The 17,605-nt window shown below is 44.1% G+C and overlaps 1 protein-coding gene across 4 annotated transcripts in view; it reads left to right on the top strand.

Moving 5' to 3' along the window:
* Positions 1-17,605, top strand: part of ARHGEF3 (Rho guanine nucleotide exchange factor 3) — a 148,898-nt gene that overhangs the window by 87,184 nt on the left and 44,109 nt on the right. For 2 of the 4 annotated variants that reach the window (XM_081939873.1, XM_081939874.1), the window contains exon 1: positions 15,664-15,947. The exons of the other annotated variants lie outside the window; for them this stretch is intronic. In XM_081939873.1, the coding sequence (XP_081795999.1) occupies positions 15,852-15,947 (96 nt within the window). In that variant the 5' untranslated portion in view covers positions 15,664-15,851. Of the gene's footprint in view, positions 1-15,663; positions 15,948-17,605 lie in introns of those variants that run through there. 4 annotated transcript variants of the gene reach the window in all.

Raw genomic sequence — 17,605 nt, 5'->3', positions numbered from 1 at the left:
CTTCTTCCTCCTCTCCCACACCCCTGGGAAGCTCCTGCCCCCATTTTGTGCGTCTCCCTCACCCCGATTTTTTTCTCGGAGTCGGCGGCTCGGGAAAGGCCCGCCCTGTAGGTGAGTCTCTCGTTGATGTGGGGCCATTCCCGGGAGCCAACGGGTTTTTTGCTGGCTGCCAAGGCAGGGCTTCGTTGAGGTGACAACGCTGAAGAAGCCGTGCAGGAGGAGTTAGGGGGATGCAGAAGGCCCGAGGGAGGCCTCTGGGGATTGGGCTTTGGGTTGGTGGAAGACCTTGAAGGAGTGGGGGGGGGAAGGGACTGGCGCCGGTGGAGGAAGCAAGGCTACGCGGATCAGTGCACTCCGCGGTCCCCTTAATGTTCACTCAGGAAGGTGGGGGCTGCCTCAGCCTCCTGCACACGTGGTCCCATTCCCCGCCTTCCTGATGACGTCACCAGCCTCACCAGCCATAACTCTCACCGCACGTCACTGGAAATAACAAATAGTACACATTTTATATTATTAATTATCACTATTTTAATAAGTACCTGGCAATTGGATATCTTGTTAAGCATGTATTAAAAATGCATGTGCTGGTTTTACATCATCTTTTCTCCCACTGTCAATTCTGTGACTTTTAATCTTGAAAATAGTTGTGAATCAAATAATTTTTAGTCTTCTAATGACCTTCACTATTGTTAGTATTCTTTCCATTTTCATTAGCAAGCTAAGTAAATGTGGCTGGCATAACAATAGAATGGAGAAATTGCTGGCTCTAACATTGTAATCAGAGACTGCTCATCAACAGTCATCAAATTGGAGGGAAATATCAAATGGAATGCCACAGTACTCAGTTCTAGGCCTTCACTTTTCAGAGTTTTTATTAATATTTTATTAACTGGAGAAAGAACAGAAGAAAAAGCTCATCCAATTTGGAAATAACCATGCTTTGGACAAAATAACTAATAACCTAGAAGACACAAAATTAAATTTTGTTCTATCCTTACAAACAAAAACAATATTCACTTGTACAGACTGAGGGATAACTGGTTTGACATTTCATATGTGATTAAAAACTGAATATGAAGTAACTGTAATGTGATCTGCAAAAAGAATTTGACTGCATCTTCTCTACATGCATATATATCATTTTCAAATTATGGGAAGTAATCATTCTGCGATTGATTGATCAGGTATCACTTGAACTCTTTGCCCAGTTTTTCTACCAGTCTTCAAGAAGGATTTAGTCTTCATTCAGGAACGAGTTCAGAAAAGGGCTATCAGGAAGATCTGAACCTAAGTCTTCAGAGTAAGAAGGAAAATGTTAACATTTTTTAAGTACCTAAAAGGTAAAAAAAAAAAAAGGTGCCTCACACAAAAAAGTTAAGGAACATCTGTTCTCCCAGATTGTTAGATGCAGAATAATGGATTTGTTACAGAAAGGCAAATTATTAAATATTAGCAAAAAAATTCAGATCAGTAACATCAGAATCAATTATTTACAGGGGGGGGGGTGTTGTCCCCCTTCACTAGAGGCCTTATAGACAGCTGATAGATACCTATCAGAGAGATTTTGAATTGGATTCCTGAACTGATGGGGGTGGTCAACCCTAAACCAAAACTTTTACTTCTTACTCCCTGATTTTGTGGATGTTCTGAGATTGCTGGAGCAGGGGAGGGGAAGTTCGAAGAATATGTTTTACTGTTCCTGAGGATGTACTACCTTAAAACTTGAAAACATGGCAATGTTTGTTGGAGCAAGTTTGGATAATATCCTTTAAAATGCTTTTGTTTAATATTTGGCACTAAAAAGGATGAAAGCTGAGGAAAACTTTCAGTAGTCAAAAGTTGAGTCTCCCCCATGTGAGTCAGAATTCTTCATTCTTTTCCTTATAATTGTTTCCCTCCCTGTTCTTATCTTTAACATGTAGAAGTTTATAATCTTCCAAGCTTGTTTACAACTTCTTCAGTTTGGTCTTGGGAACATGAATGAAATAGCATGAGCAGGAATCTGATTTGCCAACTGAGGGTATCCTACTAATAACAATATTAGAAGAATATCAAAGACAGATTAGGGGCCAGTTTGTGTATGAATTTCTCTGCAATGAAATTATCCAGAGTTAAATAAAAACTGCTTCTTACCCTGCCTTGTTCTTACATGACACAGCTGCATTAATCCCCTATGCTATAGAACAGATCCGTGGAAAGCAGCCATGCACAAATAGAGACACTTGGTTCCAGGTACAATAAGAACCAGGTGAAGCATAACTATAATTAAAAATCAGTGAAGAATGGAAAACACTCATCTGGGTAATTGTAAGCAATGCTGGATTATTTCAGGAAAGCAAGAGGGTCCACTCCTTTGTTTTGCAAGCAGGAAGAACATTTGACCGTATGCTCTGATTTACTGTTATTTCTGCAACTACGTTAATATTACAAGGGAAATCATAAAATCTGGACTCCTGAACCATTATACCGGAAAGTGAAATAAGGGAATGATAATGAAAAATGAGAAGGGGGAAACAGAGACATGTGCCACAGACTAGATAGAGAAGAAATAGAATTTTTATTCCAGCTAGGAAAACCCAGATGAGAGCAGTGGTGTTTGAAAAGGATTGAACTTTGGAAATGAATAGAAAAACATGAAACACTGAAGGGCTTGTGTGTACCTCAAAGTGATTCAGAAGATATGAGTTTATTAGAAAAGGCACTGCTGCATTAAGAAATACAATAATTTAAAACTAATTAAGATACTTAAAGGAGCAGAATCCTTTTCTGAGGCTCACACAGAAACTTGAAGAAAGTAGGATATTGAATAGCAGAGAACAGTTGTATGAAGCTGAATATCTGACTCATTTTTGAAGCATGTATGGCACATCTGGCTGTGTCTAGTTTAAAGGAAAAAAGATTAGAAAGGGAGATGGCTGGGTGTTTTTTTTGTTTTTACAAAGACGTTTGTGGAAAAAGATAAAATCATATCTGTTCCATGAAGAGAAATATTAGTGTCAAATATTAGTTTGATTTGATAATATTTTAGACTTGACCTTTTGTTTATAAAAGCTTCAGCAATCACATTGCCACGCTAGTAGGTACAGGTTTGTGTTCCATTTGGTGTATAAAAATGGAGAAGGAACCATCTATATATCTACACACACACACACACACACACATACACACACATACACATGCTTGGCTAGCAACTAGAATGTCATCTACAAGTCTTTGAAAACTGATGACTCAAGTCAAATAGTAGTTTGATTTCCAAATCAATAGGAACAATTTAACTTATTCATTATCAGGCTATAAAAGTTGTTCTTGAGAGGCAGTAATCATTTTTCTAAACTGAATTCATGTGGAACATGAATTCAGATTAAAGGTCCTTGTTCTGTTATGACAGAAGCATGACCCTTTGCTTGTAGTTTAACAGGATGTAGCTGTCCTACCAGAGCTTTAAACAAGTATCAGCTTGCAAAGGGGAGAAGGACAGGTTCATTAGGTCAGCCTTGAGAGATCCACTGCAGGCATGAAGTTACATGTGACTCAAACTTGATCCTGTCACTTGCACTTTACAATTATTTCTATAAGTACTTTTCAAGAGTTTGCATGGCATTGTCAGGGAAGATGAGAGTGCATTTGTTGGATTGTTTGTCTGACTGCCACCTTCACTTTGATTTTCAGTAGTAACAGGGCTTATTTGTTTCCCTTTGATAGGGGGACAGAAAGAAGTTGAACAAACAAAAAACCTCATGAAAAACTCAATTTCCCAGGAGGACTGTTTTAGAAAAAGGAAACATTCATTTATTATTTATTAAAGCAATCTCCATTCTGTACATAGAGAAAAGCAGCAGAGTGTGGAATTACTTCAGAATGGTCCAAGTTAGCATTCATTGTGTCATAGGCAGAGAAGGAGCATCGAGCAGAAGTTTGGGCCTTTTGGTAGCTTCATATGAGAGAAGAAATATTAAGGCTGTGTAGGTCAGCACCAATATTTCAAAGAAATACTTTTTTTCAAACCTTTTCTGTTGAATGTTTTTCAAGGTCTTGCTTTATTTTAGCACATCAATGTAGTGGCTACATTCTGTATCAGCTGCAGCTTCTTCACAGACTTTTAAAATGGCCTGTTTAGAGTGTACTATGTTATAGTGTTTCATTCTTTGCGAGAATTTCAGCATTTTTTAAAATGCTGGATGTTTATGTATGCATAGATTTAAAATGATACCAATGTATGTATGCATGTGTGTGTGATTACTATAATTCTTTTAAAGTTTCATTTAAATTGGAATACTTAAAATAGACCTAAGGCACTATGGAAGCTTGACATTGTTTCCCAGCCATTTTAGTTATTTTGATGTTTTGGTTAAGTCTTTAAAACTTACCATAAATGATAAATAAAATAATACTCATAAATGTGTAAATCTTTGTCTTTACTAAAATTGGTTCTTTTATTTTGAGCTTTCCAAAGTCAGTCTAGAGTATGCTGACACTTAAATAATAAGCAAACAAATATTTCTATCATGGTAAGATCCAAATTCCTTAAAGGTATAGTTAGTTTGAAAATCCATCTTCTAATATTCAGAACCTAATTTAGCCCAATTTTTGTTTCATGTCCTTCAACAGTCTGTGGTTATGATGTCATTTATGTATATGACTTGTATATAGTAACCTTGAACAAAGTATCATTTAAATAAAACTTAATTATTAATCAGTTGTTACCTACACTTACATTTATTGTACAGGTAGTCCTCACTTGCTAATCACTTGTTCAGCAATTGTCGAAGTTGCAATGGTGCTGAGCAAGTAGCATTTATGACCAGTTCTCAAAGATATGGCTGTCACAGTATTCCCATGGTCATGTGATTGTGATTCAGGCATTTTCCTGTACACCGCTTGGAGAGTCCAAGCAATGGGTTAATTCAGTCTGCTTGCCCTTAGGACTGAGGAACTATTTTTCCTTAAGCCACACCTCCTCCTGGTGTGCTCAATCCCCCAGAATTCTTCCTCAGTCAGCCCGTTTGGACGTAATTAGTTAGAGCTCTGAGCTAAATTAATCCTTTTTTTGGCTTGGACTCTCTATTTGCGTTTAAATTCTATTTCCTAATATTCCCCAACCTTGTGAGACGTTTCTCTCTTCAATTCTGCGACTTTCTCCAGTAGAAATTGCTTTTGAAGGCCAGGAGGTAAGCTGGAAGGTGGTGGGGGGTGCCCCTCAGCCGATCCTCATGGGACGGCTTCGGAGGCCTGCCGCTTGTCGTTTAAAACGGCGCGGCTGCAGCGGCGAGGTCCCTACGTTCCCAGGCCCCCCGTTTGTTGTTTTAGACGAAGTATTTTTCGTTCCCGGCCTGCTAGAAGACCTCGACCGCAGGGAGGAGTGGGCGATCGTCGCCATTCGAGGCGCGTTCGCTCCTCGCTCTCCCTTAGCCCCACGCTGTTGCGGCGGCCATTTTAGGTGCGAAAATAGCGCGCCCAGCCATGGCCGCCATTTTGCATCAGCCTCGTTATCAGGAGGCCGCTGGAGGTGGCAGGGCCTAGCAAGGGTTTCTCGGGCTAGGATCGCCACCTTCGTTTTTTTGTCTATTTTTGCGAGCGGCGCTGGTTCCTGTGCCATTCCAACGGTCATCATACCGGCTCAGGGAGGAGGCCTTAAGTAAGCGCAGGCCAAAGCTTTTTGATAGTCATTCTCCTCCCTGCTTCTCCTGCAGAGCCTTGCACCTCGGTGCAGGCTCCAATCCTACCCCTGGGCCTCCGACTGGTATTAAGCATGGGATGATTTCTTACGTATTGATTCAATTACAGTGCATATGGCAATTTTAACGAATCTTTTCGTTTTGTTTCCCATTGCAGCAACCAGTCTATCTCTATCCTTCTGCCTTATCATAGCCTTGCTCCATCTTGTGTGGTCATTGACTATGGATCTGCCCAGTCCCCCCGATTCCCAAGATACTAGGCCGAGCCTCTCGCAGGCCCCTAGCAAGGGTTCCTCCTCATCGGGGAGTGGGGGTGCGGGCAAGAGTGGTGGGGGTAGCTCTGGGAAACAGCGTTCCAGGACCCCTTCTGTGGCTGAGGCCAAGGATGCTGAAAGGCGCCAGTGGGCCCTTGACAAGCAATTTGAGAAGGCCAGACGCCAGGCAGACAGGGAGCAGTCCCTCTCAGGAATCCCTCCCTCCCGGGAAGAGCTCCAGATGGTCCTCGCCGAGGAGGTGGAGTCCCAGGACCTATCCCCAAATAGGTCATTTGCAGAGCCGGCTTCCCCGGCGCCCTCTTGGGCCTGTGAGCAGGCCCCTCCCCCTGGGGATGCTAGCATAGACGATATGCAGGGTGAGGCTTCACCCCCCCTAGAGGAGGGTTTGGATCCTGATTCTGACTCTGAGGAGTTATCGCCCCGCATGCAGGAACTAATGGCCCGTGCCATTGCCAAGGGCATCACGGAGGCCATGAAATTTAAGAGTCCCACTGCAGTGGCCCCTAAGGGCCCCAAACCCGATCAGGCAGCTCCCCCTCCAAGCAAGCGTGCTCGCCATCCTTCCCTGGAATCCTCGGTGGTCAGCGAGGCCTCTGCCATTGAGGACCCTGACCCGGAGGTGCTAGGTCTCTCGGACGACGAGGACCTCCCCCCTGAAGCGCCCGCCTTTGCGGGTCTGTTCAAGCCCAGCCTTTTCAAATCTGTCCTTCACAAGGTCAAGGCTGCCACCAGGGTGGGGATCAAGCCCAAACCGACCGCGCCGGCGGTGGATGCCACTCCGGCTAATCCCAATGCGGTCATGTTTGATGTCCCAGCGCCCCAGCAAGAGCTGGTTCCGGTCCCGGGGCTGTTTCTTGACCTAATCCAGCGCCAGTGGGCTCAGCCAGCCACGCAGTCCTCTCCCAGTGGGGTAGATAGGAAGCTTTATACTATGGAGCCAGTGCTGGAGGACCTTCTGGCCCTGCCCACTGTCGACCCGCCCATCGCTGCGCTCACCTCCAACTCCTCCCTACCGGCCGACCTCCTGGAAGGCCTTAAGGCGGAGGACAAGAAGGCGGAAAAGGCGTGCCACAAAACCCACCTGGCGGCTGCCTGGGCCATCAGGGCCTCTTCATCCGCCTCCTTTTTTAATAGGGCTTCTGTGATCTGGCTGCGCGAGCTCCTAACCAAGCTCCCGGCGGGAGACGTCCGTCTCCACCAGGACGTGTCAAAAATAATCGCGGCCTCCCAGTATGCCGCTGATGCATCCCTTAATGCCACAAAATTTGCCTCCAGGGCGCTCGGCTCTAATATAACTTCTCGTCGGCTGATCTGGCTCCGACATTGGCAAGCGGACCAGAAAAACAAGTGGAAACTGGCTTCCGCCCCCTTTAAGGGGTCCAAATTATTTGGCGAGTCCCTGGATCCTCTCCTCATCGAGTCCAAGGACAAGAGGAAGATCCTACCTTCTCTAAACAAAAAGCAGGAACGTAAGGCCGCTCCCTATTCTAGGAGGCAGTCCTTTCGTGCCTCCGAGCCTTCTACCTCTGCCTCTTCCTTCTCTCCCTCCAATAGGTCCTTCGGCCAGCAGGGAGACAGATCCCAGGACAGGGCGCCCTTTCGGGACAGAGGCAGGCAGCAGTTCGGCTTCCGCAAGTATAACCGCGGTGGGGCCTCCAACAGGCCGTTCCGTAAGTCAAAGTGACTGCCCGGGCTTGGCGCCCATCGGGAGTCGCCTCCAGCTGTTTGCCTCCCATTGGGCCCAGAACACCGAGGATGCTTGGGTTCTGCAGACAGTCAGGGAAGGCCTCTCTCTGGAGTTCCTGTCCCTCCCCCCCCGGACCTTCATCCGGTGCCCTGTCCCATCCTGCCCCCAAAAGAGGGAGCGTATGGACCAGGAGGTCAGTCATCTCCTAGACATCAGGGCAGTGGAACCAGTTCCCCAGGGCGAAGAGGGGAGGGGGTTTTACTCCATCCTCTTCCTGGTGCCAAAGAACTCGGGGGGGTGGAGAGCCATCTTGGACCTCAAAAACCTCAACAGGCACATCGCCTACCGGAGGTTCAAGATGCAGTCCCTGCAGACTATTCTGGCGGGGATCCGACAGGGGGATCTACTCACATCTATAGATCTCAAAGAGGCATACCTCCACATCCCCATCCGTCCTCAGCACAGGAAGTTCCTGCACTTCTATTACGCGGGTCGCCACTTCCAGTACAAAGCTCTTCCATTCGGCCTCTCGTCCGCTCCTCGGACGTTTACCAAAGGCTGGCGGTAGTGGCGGCCCAGCTAAGACGCAGGCCCATAAGGCTCCAGTGCTACCTGGACGACATACTTATCCAGTCGTCGTCCAGGCAGCAGGCCCTACGGGATCTCCAAACCACTATGAGATCCCTCAGAAATCATGGCTTCACTCTAAACATAGAGAAGAGCCATCTCACTCCAACGAACAGACTTGTACACCTGGGGGCGGTGATAGATACCAACTTGTGCAGGGTTTTCCTCTCCCGAGACAGGTTGGCCGGTCTAAGGTCCATGACCCACAAGGTGTTGAGCTTGAGGCAGGCTCCAGTGGTCCTTCTGTCGCAGCTGCTGGGAAAAATGATCTCCTGCATTTCCATCGTGCCGTGGGCCCACCTGCATTCCAGGGCTCTTCAGTGGCTGCTGCTGCCGCACCAGAGGGCATCCAGGAGCAACTCTACCAGGCCGATTCGAGTTACGCCGGACGTAAAGAGGTCTCTCCGCTGGTGGGTGTCTCCGGCCATCCTCAAGGGCCACCTATTCAAGGAACCCGAGAGGTTAATCATCACCACAGACGCCAGCCTCTCCGGCTGGGGAGCCCACATGGGGTCCCTGGTTGTTCAGGGCAAGTGGTCCCAAGTGGAAACCAGCTACAGCATCAACCTGCTGGAACTGAGAGCTGCTCGCCTGGCCCTGCGCCATTTCAGCCGGTCCATCCATCGTCAACATGTGCTTCTGATGACGGACAATGTGGCCACCAAGGCCCACATCAACCGCCAGGGCGGCACCAGATCCAGAGCACTGATGAGAGAGGCGGAGTCCCTGGGCCGCTGGGCGGAGCGCCATCTGGAATCCCTTCGCTCCGACCATATCTCCGGAGTGGACAACACACAGGCAGACTGGCTGAGCAGGACGACCATAGATCCTGCGGAGTGGAAACTGGACCCTCGCCTGTTCCACCAGATGTCCGACAGATTCGGGACTCCGGCTGTAGACCTGTTTGCGTCCAGGGACAACAAGCAGCTCGACCGCTTCTACTCCCGGTTCTTCACCCCAGGGGCGGAGGGGACAGACGCACTGCGTTGCAAGTGGCCCCGCGAGCTACTGTATGCCTTCCCTCCCCTGCCTCTCCTTCCTCAATTCATTTCCAAAGTCATCGCAGAGGGAGCAGAGGTCCTTCTCGTGGCCCCGCATTGGCCCCGCAGGTCGTGGTTCGCCGACCTTGTCCACCTGTCGGTGTCTCCTCCGTGGCGCATTCCTCCGGACCAGATCTCCCTCAGCCAGGGGGCCGTGATTCATCCAGAGCCCCAGTGGCTCCAGTTGGCCGTCTGGCACTTGAGGGGGACCAACTAAAAGGCCAAGGCCTGTCGGAGGAGGTAGTGAACACCATTCAGGCGGCGAGACGCCCTTCAACCACCAGGATTTATGATGCGTCCTGGGCCGCCTTCGCCAAGTGGTGTGAGGAGCTGCTCATCGAGCCGACGACCGCGCCTGTTTCCAGAGTGCTTGACTTCCTTCAAGCGGGACTCAACAAGGGCCTGGCCCCGAACACCCTTCGACGCCAAGTGGCGGCTTTGTCTACTGTCTGGTCAGGCGACCACCTTTTGCCTCTCAGCAAAATCCCGAAGGTGCGTCTTTTTCTCAAGGGCGCCTCTAACCTTCGCCCTCCCACCGTTCATCGCTACCCTACTTGGCAGCTGTCCGTGGTCCTGCGGGCCCTCTCTGGCCCTCCATTCGAGCCTCTACGCACTACTTCTCTTCGATTCCTGACGCTGAAGACGGCCTTCTTGATTGCCATCACGTCAGCTCGCCGGATTTCGGAGCTGGCGGCTCTTTCTGTTCGCCAGGATCTGTGCGTCATCCACCCTGACAGGGTCATTTTGAGGCTGGACCCGACCTTTACCCCCAAAGTAAACTCATGGTTCCATAGAGCGCAAGACATTGTGTTGCCAAATTTTTGTCCTCATCCGTCGCATCCCAGAGAGCGATCCTGGCACAATCTTGATGTCAGGAGGGCCCTGAAGGTCTACATCGCTCGTACTGCGGAATTCAGGAAGTCAGAGGCTCTTTTCCTCTCCTTCCAGCCCGGTTCCCTAGGGAAGAAGGTCACTTCCTCCACAATTGGCAGGTGGCTTCGTGCTTGCATTGCGACTGCCTATGAAAGTCAATCCAAGGCCGTTCCGCGCGGCATCACTGCACACTCCACACGAAGTGCTGCTACCTCAGCGGCCTGGGCCACCCAGGCCTCGATCCTGGACATCTGCAGGGCCGCTACGTGGTCCTCTCCTTCTCCATTTGTGCGACACTATAAATTGGACATTTTCGCCTCGGCTGAGGCGTCCTTCGGCAGGCGTGTGCTCCAGGCGGTTGTGTCAGAGACCGAATCCCGGGAGCCTTCTTCTGCCCCCCCAGATGGGCAATAACTTTGGTATGTCCCATTGCTTGGACTCTCCAAGCGGTGTACAGGAAAATGACCATTGGCTTACCTGAAGGGTCCTTTTCTGTACACCGCGGGAGAGTCCAACCCACCCTGGCTCTCAAGGCCGGGATTCGGGTTCCTCGTGTCAACAGTACATCATCTTGGACGCTTCGCTCCGTCCGCACGAACTGACTCTTTCTAAGAATTCTGGGGGATTGAGCACACCAGGAGGAGGTGTGGCTTAAGGAAAAATAGTTCCTCAGTCCTAAGGGCAAGCAGACTGAATTAACCCATTGCTTGGACTCTCCCGCGGTGTACAGAAAAGGACCCTTCAGGTAAGCCAATGGTCATTTGCTAACAGCTCATGCTTAAGATAGTTGCAGCATCCTGTGGTCATGTGATCACATTTGAGACCTTCTCTGTGAGCTTCCCAAAAGCAAAGTCAATGGGGAAGCCATCATAGAAGATTGCAAATCAGTCTGGTATGTACCTTCCTGTGCACCACGCTGCGCTGTCCTTCCCTCAGCCTCTGTGCACTTGCACCGACCCATGCCTTCCTTTGCTCACCTCCCCTGTATTCATGCCAATCTGCACTCTTCTTCTCTTGGTCTCCTTGTAGTTGCACCAATTTGCATCTGCCTTCTCTGCCTCCTTGTGTTCCCACTGCACCACAGCACCCTTTCACCCAACTTGCATAGGGTGTTCACTGGACCTCCCAGGACCTCCCACAACCCCCTGGGACACTCCCCCTCCCTTCCTTACCTGGAATTCCTGCCAGTTCCTGCTTAACAACCCACATGCCTTGCTTATGATGTTCGTAACTGCCTGGATTGCTAAAACATTGATAAGAATTATCTAAGCCTAAAGTCATGTGATATGCTGTATGATTGCATCATTTAGTGCCAGCCCCAATTGCTGTTGTAACTGAAATATTACCTATAATATAAACTATGATTTGCATGTAACAATGTCAGATGATAGCAGTGAATTCATATAAATGAGATAGGAATTAAAAATCCAAGATTCATTCAAAAAATCGTATTGATTTTGCATCAATGCATTCTCCTTCTCTTCTTTAACAATTGTATTGACTTTCCGACCTGTCTGGTTTGTTTTTAATGTCAGTTGTTTTGTGCTGAATGTATTTATGTATGATATCTTAGATAGACAGGACACACCTAGACAGACACACCAGAATCAGGGAAGAAACAGATTCCTTGAGTAATGGGAGAGAGCATTCCCAGAAGAAGAACTCAACGAACAGAGAAATACATGTAAGAAGTTAAAAATGGACATGGGACAACCACGGGAAGACTCAAGAGCCTTCCCTTAAAACAGAGGGGAGGAAGATGACTTAAAGAGCAAATGTCAGCCTCCACTGAAACTATAAGAATAAGGGAGGTTTGATTTTTATGAAGATACAGTTCCTGTATCTTCACTGTGGGAAACAGTGATGGAAAGCAGAAAAGTACCTCTGGTTTGCCTATTGTTGTTTTGTTAAAGAGTAATTAGTGAAGTGGGTGGTGTATAAAGTTGATTAATGTATTAAAAATCAATCTGTGCTTACTTGTCATGTAAATTCTGTTAAATCTTGCTATGATGTTCTGATTGAAGGGAAGGTAGGATCCAGTGGTGGGTTCTGGATCCCGTTGCAACCGATACAGTGCAATGGGGCGTGGTGTCCACCACATGAATGCATGTAGCAAGCACACGCAGCGCGTGCATGCGTACTTACCATCTGCGATGCTCCACCTGCTTGGTGGAGTGTCACGTAGGCACCGTACACCTGTACCGGGCGTACTGGTTGTAACCCACCACTGGTAGGATCTGATACAACACAAAACGATATTACAGTTTCTTGCTTCTACCTTGACTTCTATCCTGCCAATCTCCTATTCTTGCTTGCCCCATTGATCAGATGGATCCATGGTCCAACCTGTCAGATGCAATGGTGTCTGGATTTCTCCTTCAGAGAGACGATTCTTCCTCTTCCAGGCTGGTTTCCATTTCCACCCACACACAAACTCTCCCTCCTTACTTTTGATAATTTTGTTTAGAACTTTCCTTCTCCCTCCCTTCCATTCTCTCTGAAAGCGATTTCGTAGCATTTGCTCCTGACACTGCCTCCCTTTAAAAGTTTATTTTCATGGCCCAGTATTAACTAGCATTAAGGTTTATCCACTCCCTTATTAATTTGAGTAATCTAATAGTCAGCCATCTCACAGCAATTGCTTTGGGCAGTCACAAAGGATTAAAACCAAAAGCAGTAAAAATAAAAACAACTTGAATAATCAACATAGCTTATCTCTGAGATCTAAAAATAATTCCAGTTTACAAGCAGTAAAACAACAGCCAACCAGATCAACCAGCAGAGCCTGCTTAACTTTCCAGCCCAAATGCCTATAACAACAACCAGGTCTTTAATGCCTTGCAAAAGGCCAACAAGGTCAAGGCCATTCAAATCTGGTGGGATTCCATAGAGCAGATGATGCAACAAAGAGATTACCCCTCTGGGGTCAAGCAAAATGACACACCAGGATAGAAGAGCCATGCAGGATGCCCTCCCTGTTAGTTCTAGTGGAGTGAGAAAAAATAATTGGTAAAGGTGCTCTCCCCACAAATACCCTGGCTCTTTACCACATTCGACTTTGTAGGTGATAACCAGGACTTTGAATCACGTGCATACAGCTAATGGAGAATATGGGTGCCATAAAACTCTAAAGATTACTTGTGCTGCAACAGTATGTATGTTGCAGCCTCTGAATTCTCTTCAGGGAAAGCTCAATGTAATATGCATTACACTAATCCAAATGGGAGATTATGTGAGTTATCATGAGTAGGGTTTCCTTAATCCCAACTGAAAGAGATCCAGATAATCTGTTTCCTCCAAGGCCTTCTGGAGTATTCCAATATCCTGCAAACAGATGAAAATTGTGCAGTTCTGTTGGTCCATTGATGGTTTCTTGAAGAGAGGCTGGACCTCTTTCAACACTAGGAAATGACGCCTCTCTCAAATAAGCATTCTCTACCTCTTGAGAGTCCTTAATTCTTAGTCATTAAAAGAAGGGAATCTTAATCTGAAAAAACAGAGAGCTGAACTCATAATTCCAAAGATCCTAATGTGCTTCATTTGGATCATCAAATTTTTTGGTGAGACTATACCTCATGCAAGTCCTAATGATCTGTATATTCAGATTCCAACTCCAACTGAATCTGAGTAACTTTAATTGATAGAGGTGTACAATAGTCTTCCCAGCCATCCTGTAAGTGTCCTGAACCCTTCTTACTCAAGATGATCAGGGCTACCTGCCAGCTTCCTGCAGATATAATAATTTTACTGGCTTTATTGCTACTAGGTGATCCTTAAGAAATGCTCTTTCCTATACTTAGGTTCTGTTTTCCTCCAGGACTGCTCTGGGTGTCTCTTATATTTCCTAATTTGGAGTTTATCCAAGACCCACATTCAAATTCTGAAATAAATATTGTATAATTCTCAAATTCTCATAAATGACGTATCAGATTTTATCAGGTTTATTTTCCACTGTAGGAAGAATGCACTGTACTATTGGGCATGCTTAGGATTTGCAAAGAAAAAAGTATTTAGCCTCCAGATCCTAGAATGAAAAAAAGTACTCAGTGCTGAATGATTTAGGACTTTGGAAAAGATAGATTGTTATAACAATATGTAGCCTTGTCTGATAATAGAATTCAAATATTTACATTTTTTCTCAATTTTCTTGGAAATTCTAGATTGATTAATAACAAGTTAAAACATAATTCTGAAGAATTGATTTTGCACCTTTAAAACTAGCTACCTTTAAGAAAAAACGCATTGGCCAAATCACTAGATAAAAAGACAGAATATATCCAATGAAAAAATAATTGAAAACGCAAAGTTTAATTTAGGTTTGAAGCTTCCTTAAAATATTTGTTTACAAAAATTGTAAGAATTAAGTGCTGTAATTTGGTTACACTTTTTAAAAAATACACAACTGTCCATATCTTTAATAAATCATACCTTATTGTTGATAACTTTTGCAACTTTTGCAATTTCCTCTGTAATGTTTTTTAAAAAGTTTTCCCCCTTTTCTGATTGTTTCAATCACAGTTATTTTTATTGCACCCTGAATATGTTGTTTTGCAATTGCACTTTAACCAGCTAATGGGAAAAGTTCAATAGAAATAAAATACAAAGTATATGTATAGAATATTTTGCCATCTCTCTCTTGAATGAAGGTGTCTCCAAAAGTCTTATGTCCCCTTTTATACTTTGGTAGACAGCATGGATTCAAACATTCTAGCATCCATGTGGCCATATTTTTTTTTTGTTTGATGTTATTTGCATTGGCGAAGTAGAACCTGTCTGTTTAAACTGAAGTGAATTTTAACTGCCTAAACAGACATTTCTGCTGCCCAAGGAGAAAAGGCAACAGTGGTAGATAAACAAGTGTTTGACTTGTTTTTTTTCCTAGTAGAGCACTACTTTAATAAGTACAGTTCAGAAAGTAATATTGAAGTATGTGCACTATGAAAATATTTAATTTTTTTAAGTGGATATGTATTCATAATTAACACTGCTCAGATAAGTATAGTTTGTGCCTATGTACGAGTATGTGCATGTGTGTATGTATGTAAGCATTTTATATGCCATCTTCAAAATCTGTTTACATAAGATGACATGATTGAGGAGAGTGTACCATTTTAGAATATGTGGGGAGGGATGGAGGAGGAATTGTATATGTCAACAATCTTTATAAAAATGTAGAACTAAGCATACAGAATTCCACCTTTGTGTGTGTGTGTGCATAATATGCTAATATTCTTTAGATGTAAATGTTCATTATTCACATACTATTTTTAAACAGATGAGGTCTATGAGCAGTGTGTTCCCCCCCCCCCACTTTCTGAATAATATGGTTTTAGTGCAGTTTTTTCACTGACTTCTGAATATGTTTGAGTAAATTACTGTATATTGCTGATGTACACTGATGTATGTCAGCCATTCTCCTCCCATCCAGTGTCAGTGGGTGGATCTCAGGAATAAGCCGTATTCTGTTACACTCTCTTGACACACTCATGAGCTGTTCTGCTTCCTGTTTCTGTGGGATACAAGAGTTGTCTTCGATAATGCAGCAGGAGGAGGAGGTTCAAACGCCAAGCTAAACACCTCAGAGGCTGTAAAGAGAAGACTTGGCTTTCCTTTCAGTATTCAGTAGACTACAGAATCAGCAGTGATCTCCGAAACTGCTCCCACTTCAGCCACCATGGTGGCAAAGGATTATCCCTTTTATTTCACAGCCAAGAGAGCAAATTGTGGCTTGGAAGTACAGACAGCCAGCATCTCAGCACGAGAAATAGAGGTATGGTTTTTAAATATTTGAAATGCTTCACAGTAGTTTTCTAATCCAAAGAATCTACATTAGAGAAGGGGAGAACAATAACTCAGAACCTCAGACATGGATACTGATCTCATATTTTGCACTGAGAGGATTTATGCAAATGGAACAGTGCGCTGATGCACACCCATACACACAGCTAGAATATACTTTCTTAAAACAGGATTAATTGCTGCAGTACAGATAGTTGAGAATTATTGTGTGTTTACAGGTTTGTCTAATAGTAGTTTTGATTTAGTAAAATGCACAGTGGTATTTTTCATAGGTAGGAAAGGCAAACTTTTTTATAAATCATTACTATATACTTAAAATTCTAAAGGATCTTAATATTGACTTTTTAAGTAAGTTATTATAATCTGGCAGCCCTACTAGCAAACAAGTATGCTGAAAGAATGAATGATAAAGTTGAAGACATATTATTGTATGTATGTAATTCTGAGATAATTTACTATGCAAGTAGTTTAATGCAACTTTTAAACATTATCTATGTTAACTTGATACATCTCATAGCTTTTTGACAATTGGTCATTTCTTTTAAATATCATTTTATATTTTACCATTATGTCTTATGAAATATATTACTTTGCAAAGTGCTTTTCATTTTGCTATATTTTAATAAGCACAATATTACATTTTATACTGTTTTAATGCATAATTGCATGAAATATAAGCTTCCAGAACTGACTTTTAGTTAAAAATAGTTTGTACCATGAATGCTTTAAAGAAGCTGTAATTGTTCCATATGTACCTGTCAAAAAGAAATCTAATTTTTGTAAGAATAATAATTTTGACCCTTGAGGTTCAAAGATACATTTTGTACTTTTAGATGGAGATGAGTCCTGCAGATCTGATTATTGTATTTTACTATTTAGATCAACAATGTAAAGGAAAAGTGCTGTGCTGCTCTAAATGTAGTAATATTTTCTCTTAAAGATTTTGAAAATAATAAATGCATAGATAGAACCCCTTTTTGAAATTATAAAGTACGATATCCACATAACTTGACAAATCTCCATTTTGTAGTCTAAAATAAGAATACGCTTCCTGTATTTCACAGGCAGTTGTTTCAATTCATTCTTTGTGCAGGTGAGCAAGAAAAGCCAGGAAATGGTTAATTATAGCTTTCCATTATGCTCTAAGTGGGAAACAATTTTTTATGGTTTCCAACAAACAAGAAAATGGAACCATGGTTTGAAGTTGGAGGCTATTAATACATTCCCTGTTGGAACATAAAACAAGTGTTGGTCTACAAAAACCTCACAGCTTATTCACTTGCAAAAAGGAAAGAGCAAAGTGATTGCATGCAAGAATATGAATAATGCAGATTTGGATTTGTGATTATTCAAATCTGATCAAAATCATGTATAATATCAGAAGTGAACCTAGTACCAGTTTATTTATTGATTTGATTTTGATTTTTAACCCACCTTTATTACTTGTTAAGTAACTCAAGTCAGAAGACATACCTACTCCTTTTTTCCCTACTACAGCAACCCTGGTCCAAAGTCACCCAGTTGGCTTTCATGGCTAGAAAGGGGGGACTAGAACTCATGGCCTCTGGTTTCTCCTGGTTAAAGAATGTTATATTATTAAAGAAAGCAGCTAAATATCTAGAAAATATC

This window comes from Natrix helvetica (assembly GCF_964273705.1).
Source record: "Natrix helvetica genome assembly, chromosome: 1".
Lineage (NCBI taxonomy): Eukaryota > Metazoa > Chordata > Lepidosauria > Squamata > Natricidae > Natrix > Natrix helvetica.
This window is presented reverse-complemented; position numbering and strand designations above follow the sequence as displayed.